Raw genomic sequence first — 10,495 nt, forward strand, 5'->3', positions numbered from 1 at the left:
TCCCGTTTTCCTCGGTTTTCCTCCGCTTTAGATCTCCCCAACCGGAAACGCAAGAGCATCCTTGCGTCAAACGCGGAACTTATGCGTGCATATAGCCCATTGGTTGGATCGCTGGATGGTTGTGGTTTGCTATTGCTGTGATGCCATGTGAGTGACAGGTTGTCCCGCCCTCCTGCCAGTAAATATCTGCAAGAGAGAAAGAGAGGAATTAGATTGCAAGGGCACATGAGTTAAATAAAAATACTAATGTGCATAGATCGTTTATTTATAATTTATAATAATTACTGCAATATTCCATTAAAAAAATTGAAAATATCAATTTTGATTTCATGGTGACTTTAAAAGCACCCCCTACCTGATACTCCCATCCACCAGGTATTTCTTTAATTAATTCTAACATAATGTTTTCGGATTAGAAACAGAGACTTGAAAACCTATTTTGTGCAACTATAGTGTGTCAACATGCCCCACATACAAGTCAAGTTGTCTCTGTCTTCCTGGCCAACTACAATGGAAATGGTCGGCTTTTATTTTATCCTGGATTTCAAACATCACCTCTGGAATTAAACATGATTGCATAAAATTAAGAAAATGACATACATCCTCTATATACTCACACGAATACCCTAATACTTTTAGCGTACAGATATAAACCATACCGATGATGATTACATATTTTCTTAGCTAAAATCACGATGAAACGTGTTTGGAGCGGGCTTTAGGACCTCGCAGCGGGCCACGCATTGACCGCAGCGGCGCAGAGACCTGACGGTGAATCACTACAGATGACGAGAGGAGCCATATCCCTATCAACCCGGATTCAAAGAAGCGCAGCGTTTATAACAATACTTGAAATATTATTGTGTTTAAATTAACACAATAACACTCGTTCAGCATGACACTAAGAAGTATTTCTGTACCCCGATAAGCTGCACGCGCCAGAGGTGTGGTGGTCAGAGATGGAGCACATCAAAATGCCAAAGGTAAATGTCCAGCATCCATGATACAATGAGTCCCTTTACATGCCATCAACCACACATCTCCACGCATTGGAGCTGCCGTCATTTGGAATTTGAGGTTTTATACTTGTAAAAAATTGATTCATTTATTGGAATCAATGAACTCCGCACAGTCACTGAGATGCTAAAGGAGGGAAAAAAGTAAAGGCCTACATCTGATCACTTATAATTTAAAGGAAATTACTGAAAAGCCATATTCACATTAGGAATGAGTTTTGCTATTGTGTGCCAATTGATCGCAGATGATTTAAACACAGCATCACCACAGGGCAGAGGGATGCTCACTAATATGTTTGTGTTATGGTACTTTATAGTGCAGCATCATCACTAATACTAATGTTGTCTAATTCAGAGGTTTTCAAATTGGGGTCCCGGATGTGATTAGGGATTAATTAGTTAGGTATTAATCTATTAAATATATTAAGAATTCTCATTATTATAAATCAAAATTAAATAAGCAAATAAATACATTTATCAGTGGATTACTATAGTGAGTACAAAATAATAATAATAATGTAACTTTGGAAAATAAATATTATAGATTTAAAATTAATTTCTACTGTGTATAAATTGACCATTTATAAAAAAATAGATGATTTTTTATATTTTAGGATGGGAGTTCCTCAAATGAGGATGATCATATATGGGGGTATGTGGCATCGAAAAACCCCTGGTCTAATTAACTTGGTAATATATTGCAGGTTGAAAATGTCTGGTTAGTGGATAGAAGTTCCTCTCGAAGAACTCAAGTGGGCACGCTCTACCTGACAGCCACACACACTATCTTTGTAGGTAAAGGATCTGAGAACAGAAATGAGCTGTGGGTAAGTGCTTGCCATGTCAAATGTATGCCATTGATATTTGCGGTTTATCACCATTGTCAAGTATTTCTGTGCTCTAAAAATGTACTGCTTTCTTAACCCATCTTCTAAGTACAATAACTGACACAGTATGCTTGTTTTTCACAGGTTCTGCACAGTTTAGTGTGTAATGTTGTAAAGCATAAAGCATCTCAGAGTGGATACCCTTTATTAATCCACTGCAAGAACTTTCAGGTCATACAGTTTATTATTCCTCAAGAGAGCGACTGCCATGATGTTTACATTTCACTTTCACGTCTGTCTAGACCAGGTGGGTCACTTTGCATACATTTTAAGAATATAATGTCGGTGTATTCCATTTCACATACGAGTCAGTGCACTATTCCATATCATTTTGTAGTGTGCGTAGTGCGTTCACACTGAATATTCTTAAAAGAAAAAGTCCCGGATGATGCACTTACTTAACCGGAAAAACAAAGTGTGGAATGTTGGACACTTCAGGCACTCAACTGCTGCAACTTTCCTTATGTACCGGAGGGGGAACGGCTGTCAGACTCTGATACTGGATTACAAAATAACCTTTTAAAATTCATACTCTGCACCAGGGCTGGACAACTCTGGCCCTCAAGATCCATTTTCCTGCAGAGTTTAGCTCTAACCTTATTCAAACTCACCTGAATGTAGCTTTTTAGTAATCCTGAAGACTTTGATTAGCTGGTGCAGGTGTTTTTGGTTGGGGTTGGAGATAAACTATGCAGGAAAACTCGGGTGCCAGAGTTGCCCAGCCCCGCACTACACGGTTGAGTACTTAGTGCATGCATAGGCAACGTCGGTCCTGGAGTGCCGTTGTCCTGCAGAGTTTAGCTTCAACCCAAAATAAACACCTGAACTAGATAATCAAGGTCTTACTAGGCATACTAGAAACTTCCAAGTCAGGTGTGTTGAAGCAAGGGTGAGCTAAACTCTACAGGACCGAGTTTGGACACCCCTGGTATAAGTGCATTTGGGACACAACTTGTTATTGAAATATTGTTGCAGACAAATCAGCATTTGTATGTTTAATATACCCCCGGTTTCACAGACAAGGCTTAAGCCTAGTCCCAGACTAAAATACATGTTTGAGCTGGTTCAACTGAAAGCAACTTGCAATTTAAATATCTTAGAAAATGTCACTGCCATTGTTTTGTCTCAAGATGCACACCAGTAATGTTTTCCTAAGGCACATTTAATTGAACTAAGGCCTAATCCTGGCTTAATCCAAAGCCCTGTTTGTAAAACCGGGTCATAATGTGCAAAACAAATTATAGTTCTTCAATACACTTTTCTATATTTCAGTATACAAGGACATTTTGTCATGTTGTTTTCCCCTTGTCTTGCAGAAAAATATGAAGAGTTGTATTGCTTTTCCTTCAATCCTAATGCTGACAAAGCTGAACGGGAGCATTCATGGGACTTTTTAGATATGAAGGCTGAATACAGTCGAATGGGACTTCCAAATAAGCAGTGGCATGTCACCCCCATCAACCGAGAGTACAGAGTTAGTCCAGCACTCCACCAGCACTATGTAAACACAATCAGTATATTGTTTAGTTTTTTTTTATAACTTTTCTTTTTGTGACACAGGTGTGTGATACTTACCCATCTGACTTGTTTGTGCCTAAATCCGTCACCCTCCCTGTCATCGTAGGGAGCTCTAAGTTTCGTAGCAGAGGTCGATTTCCCACGTTGTCATACTACTGCAAGGAAAATCATGTAAGTCTGCCTCCATCTGGCACATTCTCTCTCATCATCATCTCTTTTAATGAAGCTATGGATAATTTGATCCTTTCTTTCATATGTCCTTGCCTGCCAAATACTTTGTCATCAGACTGAGGATGTGAGTTCAAGGTTCAAGAACATAGTATTCTTGAGACTTGAGTGCTCGGTATATAAAAAAACCCTCAAGAAGAACCATAAATGTGATGCAGCTTGTTTTAGCATCAAACTCCAGCTTGGTATGATTTTTTTTTTACAAAGAAAGTGCTTGTTTTGTTTTTTGAATTACAATATAATGGATATTTTAAAAGCATGGTCAAGCGCCATCTGCACCCTCTTGGGTTCGGCACTCTGTTAAAAGACATTTCATTGAGGTCAAATATTCCCCTTGGATTCTCTGTGTTTTCTTTTGGACACATGAATTCAAACCACATGGAGAAGCTTGTGACCTCCACATAAGGATCATAATTTTGAGGCCCTAAGGGGTCAGTTGCAGTTTAATATCCCCCGTTCATGGCTCGTTAACCCCAAAATATGATTAGAACAGTGTCTAAAAATGTAATATTGCAAGCTCAGAGTTTTATGAAGCCAGGGCCAAATTCTCATGAAATACCCATTCCACTGAGAGAACATTGTGATCTTCTGTTCTTTAAGTTTCATTTAGTAATCAATCTTGAAATTATCAGGCTGGGAATTACTCTGAGGCCGTACGATAGCTTTATTTAAAGTATTAAAATATAATTTTGATTTTAAAATTATCCAAATTGAAATGTATAAATTTATACATTTTAATAAAATAATATATTGCTTTTTTTTAGCCCGGGTCCCCTTTCTATGGAAGTTTGTTTCCGCCACAGAATAATGTTTTTTTTTTCATCTCACAATTCTGACTTTCTTCTCACAATTGCAAGTTTACATTTCAATGTAATTATTTTCTCAGAATTATATATAAAGAAATTATATATATATATATATATATATATATAAAGTCCGAATTGTGAGATATAAACTCGTAAATCTGAGAAAAAAAGTCAGTCTTTTTTCCCTCAGAGTTGGACTTTATAACTCGTAATAGCGAATTTATATCTCACAATTCTGAGAATAGAAGTAAAATTGCGAATTGATATAAACTCGCAATTCTGGCATTTTTCTTGAAATTGCGAGTTTATATCTCGCAATTCTGTCTTTTTTTTTCTCTGTCTTTTTTTCTCATTTTGCAATTCATATTTTTTTCTCAGAATTGCATCATATGTCGCAATTGTGAGAAAAAAATATGAATTGCAAAATGTAAACTCGCTATTGTGAGAAAAAAAGTCTGAATTGTGAGATAAAAATCGCAATTACCTTTTTTTCCTCTCTTTTTTTGTATTCCATGGTGGAAACAAGCTTCTATACCTTTCCCTTTGTTCTTCAAGCTGAATTTATATATTGAGCATAAAAGAATCAAGCTGGGAATTACTTTGAGGTCAGATGATAGTTGCATTTTTACTAGACTAGTTTATGGAATCTATTTTTTAATTAATTACATTTAATTATGTATTTGTATACATACTACTAATATTAAAATATATTTTCATGTATGTATTTATTTATGTGAATATTTTTATTGGTTTATTTAAGCCATTTTGCACACTAAAATAAACACTGAACCACCTAGTCTTGTCCTACACTAATATAAAGAACTAATGAGTAGTTTTTTGGTCATGTCTTATCTTGACACCGCAGGATGCCAACATATGCAAACACCAACTCACATGCTGTCTTTTCTTTAGGCCACAATATGTCGCAGCAGTCAGCCTCTTTCTGGCTTCAGTGCTCGCTGCCTGGAAGATGAGCAAATGCTGCAGGCCATCATGAAGTCTAATCCTGGCAGCAGATTCATGTATGTTGTGGACACCAGACCCAAGGTCAGTCCACTTAATATCAGTATACGATGGACCCAAAATCAGAATTACACATGAAAGACACTGTATGTGAGAATCTCATGTATTTCCAGCTAAACGCAATGGCAAACCGAGCTGCGGGCAAAGGCTACGAAAATGAGGACAACTACTGCAACATTAAATTCCAGTTCATCGGCATTGAAAACATCCATGTGATGAGGAACAGTCTGCAGAAACTCATAGAGGGTATTATATCTTATTACGTGAGAAAATGAATTGACCCATAATAACCAGTGTGTTAGATCCAAAGATCCTTCTTTTGAACCAGCTTGAACCAGTATATCACAGCTCCCCTTCAATTTTATGGGAGATCTTAAGACCACTTAGCGTTTTATCATCTATAATAAAGATGTTCTGCAATGAAGCTGTAGATTGTACCACAGGAGAGTTTCTTGGCAAAGCAGATAGTGTAGTAGGGGTGCTTTGAATCCATCTGGCTTTTATTCCTCGCCTATTTTTGTTTTGTTGACTTGACGATTGGGGACCTTTTTCCCCTGATTGAGAAAAGGAGGGCGTGAGAATGATATCTTCTAGTGTTGAAGAAATAATAGCGGCACTTGGTGTGATAGCTTTTTGACCCGTAAAACATTAGGGAGTCATCTGGTCGAATAATCTTGTAGGCTTCCAGCAGAGACTGTTTGAGATCTCATTACAGCATGCTTGATTCTTCCTAGATATACAGTCAGTTTGGTCTCTGCCACCAAGAGTGAGCGGGTTTGTCAGTATTTTGGCTTCAGCAGCTGTCATCTGGAGTGTTCTCATGGGACGTCACCAGCCCTTAAATAGTCTTATCACATTTGAACCGTTGACATATCAAAGCTTACAGTGCTCACAGGGAATGTTTATGTTGGTTTGGAGAAAAAGAATCAATGCCACTTATAGAAATACAAATTTATTTGGTTGTCATAATAACTAATGAGCCATAAGACAGAACTGTCAAGTCAATTTATCAGCAGTGCATATTTCAAGTAACAAAAATAAAGAGGACACTCACAGAGGACACTTTTGTTAGTCACTAGCTTTCTTTGCAAAGCCAAAGTAAATATTGAGCACTTTAAAATTCCTCATATAATTTCCCTACTGTAAATTGTCAATAAAGCTCCTGGTTTTCATCATCGTCTTTTCACAGGATCGTATATAAACTTTAGTAGTGAATTTGTCTGGATCTTCTCAAAGTGTCTTTTTTTTGTAGTTTCAGCACTGCGTTCTCCCACCATGAGAGAATTTCTCTTGGGGCTTGAAAATTCAGACTGGTTAAGACACATCAAATCGATCATGGAAGCTGGAATCTTCATATCTAAAGTAAAAGATCTTTTTGAGAGTCAGCCCATGCATGAGCTCTTGCTCCGGTACTGATTTCATGTTCTTACGTGACATGCACACAGGCCGTGGCAGAGGAAGGGGTCAGTGTCCTGGTTCATTGCTCTGATGGCTGGGATAGGACGGCTCAGGTTTGCTCTGTGGCCAGTGTGCTTCTGGACCCCTACTACAGGACTCTCAAGGGACTCATGGTAAACGGCAGCATGTACATTTTTCATTCAAGTCACTGAGTTCACAGTGTAAGAAGATGCATAACTGACAGGCTGCCCATGAGTTTCGCTCATTTAATCACAAGGATCGAGTCAAGCTGGATCTCTGCTGGAGAGGTTTCATTCAATAGCAGACCTCAGTTTAGAGATTCATCTCTTACTTAGAAATTTACCTTCATATGGGGTCAATATAAAAAGAAAAACATAATTTCTAGCACAGATTAAGTCTGTCTGGGAATACCATCTCATTTCCTGATACACTAGCAGTAAGTCTGTGCAGACGCACAAGCACCATCAAACGGAATTGCAAAAATACTGCATGTTTTCAAACAGGTTTCACATGCTGTTCCTCTGCCTTTTATTGATCAGCTAAACAAGATGGTCAGAACGCTTAAACAAATAGATCAATGTTCTGCTAGCGCTACAGTGTAGGCACTTTTTGAAGAAGTCAGTTTATAAATTACTTATAGTTGTCTCTGCTTATGAAACTGGGATATAAAGACTTTTAACATCGGAAATTGACATTTTACCTTTAAACTGTTGTCAAGTACACTACCACTGCAAGATTTCTTAATGTTTTTGAATGTTTTTGCTTATGCTCACCAAGACTGCATCAAACATACAGTAAAATATTGAAATATTGCAAATTAAAATAATTGTTTTCCATTTTAATATATATTAAAAATTTAACCATGATGGCAAAGCTGAATTTTCAGCATTATTACTCCAGTCTTCAGTGTCATATGATCCTTCAGAAATCATTCTAATGTGCTGATTTGGTGCTCAAGAAACATTTCTTATTATCACTGTTGAAAACAGTTGCTGCTTAATGTTTTTGTGGAAACCTAATATGGCTCAATATTCTTTAATGTATGGAAAGTTCAAAAATGTCAAATCTTTTGTAACATTATTAATGAGTTTACGGTCACTTTTGATCAGTTTAATGTTTCCTTGCTCAATACAAGTATTAATTTCTTTAAAACAAAGTCTGACTGACCCCAATTTTTAACAATAGTGTAAGTAAAACCCTGTTTTTTTGTGTAGGTGCTGATTGAGAAAGACTGGGTTTCATTTGGACACAAGTTTTCACACAGGTTGGACTTCATCTTAAAATTCACTCAGGTTTTCTGATGTACTAGATGCGATTGCTCATTCTAAATGTAATTTACTTCATGGCGTTTCAGATGCGGTCATCTAGATGGAGAAGCCAAGGAAGTGTCACCTGTTATAGACCAGTTCCTGGAATGTGTACGGCAGTTTATGGATCAGTTTCCCTGTTCTTTTGAGTACAATGAGAAGTTTCTAATCAGCATCCACAACCACGTTTACTCCTGTCACTATGGCAACTTCATTTGTAACAGCCAGAAGGAGAGGAGAGATCTTTGGTAATTGCCCTGTGTATTTGAGACATGAATGAAAAACTTGATTTTGTTGTTAAAATTTGGGGTATAGTAGATGTCAAAATTTTCTGCATGTTTTTTTTCTTTCTTTCTGTAGCATCAAAGAGAAAACCCATTCCATATGGCCTAATTTATGGGAGAACAAACTGGACTTCATGAACCCTCTGTATAAACCCGATCAGGGACTTCTAAGGCCCAGTACTGCCCCCTTCTGTTTTAAGTATGTCAGATTAGTTAACAGTTTTTTCCCTGTATGTATAGGCTTTGTCTCACTATTTTGACCTGACAATACATATTTTCCCTTTCTTGATTCTCTTTCTCACGCAGTTTTTTTTCTTTAGTCCTAAGCATTTATACATTTTAAACACAGAAGAAATTGTTAAAAGATATATGCTATTTGTTTGTTTAACAGCAAAAATGGTTTGTCTTTTCTGTTTAGATACTGGAGAAGGCTGTATAATCGATTTGATCGTGAGTTGCACCCACGTCAGTCTGAGCTGGATTGTTTGATGACTATAAAAGAGGAAACACAGCAACTTGAGGAAGAACTGGCTGTCTATGAGCAGGTACAACATCAGATATTTGCCATATTAGTTTTTATCATTTTATCTCGAATCTCTTATGAATTACAATAAAATTGTTCAAAGACCATGTTGTTTACTTAATATGCATGTTCTACAAATGCAGAATTTTTATTCACACAATGTTTGCCATTTTAACTTTAGTGATCAAATATATTACCTTTGCAGAAACTGGCTGTTCTGGGTAAGGAGCGTGCAAAAACGCTTTACATGCAGAAGGGTCTGTTGGACGGCAAACAACAGACGCTTTGGTCTTTACCTTTAGATGCAAGCCTGGTCAATACTCCTCAGGATTACATTGGTGGCTTTATAGGTGCTGCTCCCAATGTTTTCACCTTACAACAAGGAGAGAGAGAGAGCGCAGAGCTTAACCTGTTTGGAGACAAACCAAAATGCTCTGATGCTGACAATAGTGACCAGGAGTCAGGAGTGGCGGATTTCAGCTCCCATTCTTCTGGTGAAGAGTCCTTGCCAAGTGAGGACAGTGTGAAGGATCCTGACTCAGATGAGACTGGCCCCAACAGAGCATGAACAAATGCGACAGTTTGCAAAATGAGAAAGCTGTAGCATCTAAGTATGTGATCAAGATAAGAGTGTGGGCATTTCAAATTATGCAAAGATCTTGGACATTGTGGACATGTCTCATGTGTGTGGCACTACAGAAGCATGTCTTTCTGTCTGAAAGTGTATTATGGCTGTACAATGTAAAGAGTGATGTTTTATTCTAGTATATATTTATAATTTCTCATTGGCATGAAATCTTTCAAAACATTAAATACATAAACGATAAATGATCTCATTTTCATTTTTTGCACTTGATTAACGTGAATACATACATTAAACTTCAGTTTGTTGTGAAATTAATATGATCATATCTTTAAGTGCTCAGGCCTGGCAAATGTTTGAAAACAAATTTAAAGAATCAAAAGAAACCATACCAAATAAGATAGGTTGTATTAAATGCAGATTTTTAAAAAAATAAATACTTGTTACATGATGTGATATTTATTACATCATACTTTTGGTAATTTAAGAAATTAATGTTACTGCAAATAATTTTGAAGAATGGAGACAATATTTTGGTCAGTTTAGATCCATATTGAAAATTTGCTCACCTATTTTCAAGTCTTTGTCACAAGGTGTGTAATTTTTATTTTATTTTTTTTGGTCTCAAAACAACAGGTGATTTATTTATACACACACACACACATATATATATATATCCACTAAATGAATATTATTTTACTTAAAAAGTTTCGCTTAACTGAAACCAATGTGTTTATTCCTTAGAGTTATTTTTATTGCAAGAAAGATTACAACATTTACAAGCAAATAAAATATAAAGATTTTTTGTCCAAGATATATTCTATTCTAAAATATTCTAAGAGGAATAGCCTACTACAATACATGAAATTCTGAAAAGAACTAAAACCTTAGTTCACCCTAA

At 36.7% G+C, this 10,495-nt stretch overlaps 1 protein-coding gene across 1 annotated transcript; it reads left to right on the plus strand.

Moving 5' to 3' along the window:
- Window positions 1-773: 773 nt before the first annotated feature.
- mtmr7a (myotubularin related protein 7a) lies at window positions 774-9,854 on the plus strand. The gene is made up of 14 exons (XM_056236267.1): window positions 774-983; window positions 1,721-1,843; window positions 1,988-2,150; window positions 3,220-3,377; window positions 3,464-3,592; window positions 5,368-5,502; window positions 5,592-5,724; window positions 6,731-6,840; window positions 6,924-7,049; window positions 8,112-8,161; window positions 8,252-8,452; window positions 8,565-8,687; window positions 8,907-9,033; window positions 9,217-9,854. The coding sequence occupies exons 1-14, from the start codon at window positions 960-962 to the stop codon at window positions 9,577-9,579; spliced, it is 1,965 nt and encodes a 654-aa protein (XP_056092242.1). The 5' UTR covers window positions 774-959; the 3' UTR covers window positions 9,580-9,854.
- Window positions 9,855-10,495: the final 641 nt, after the last annotated feature.

The sequence above is a fragment of the Rhinichthys klamathensis genome, unplaced genomic scaffold (genome assembly GCF_029890125.1).
Source record: "Rhinichthys klamathensis goyatoka isolate OS25496 unplaced genomic scaffold, OSU_Roscu_1.1 h1tg000442l_1, whole genome shotgun sequence".
Lineage (NCBI taxonomy): Eukaryota > Metazoa > Chordata > Actinopteri > Cypriniformes > Leuciscidae > Rhinichthys > Rhinichthys klamathensis.

Excerpts from the sequence above, each read along its gene's own strand:
- mtmr7a (XM_056236267.1), top strand. The coding sequence starts at position 960 with ATGGAGCACATCAAAATGCCAAAG. Across the intron at positions 5,503-5,591 it reads TTGTGGACACCAGACCCAAG|CTAAACGCAATGGCAAACCG; the intron begins GTCAGTCCACTT and ends ATGTATTTCCAG. Across the intron at positions 5,725-6,730 it reads TCTGCAGAAACTCATAGAGG|TTTCAGCACTGCGTTCTCCC; the intron begins GTATTATATCTT and ends TTTTTTTTGTAG.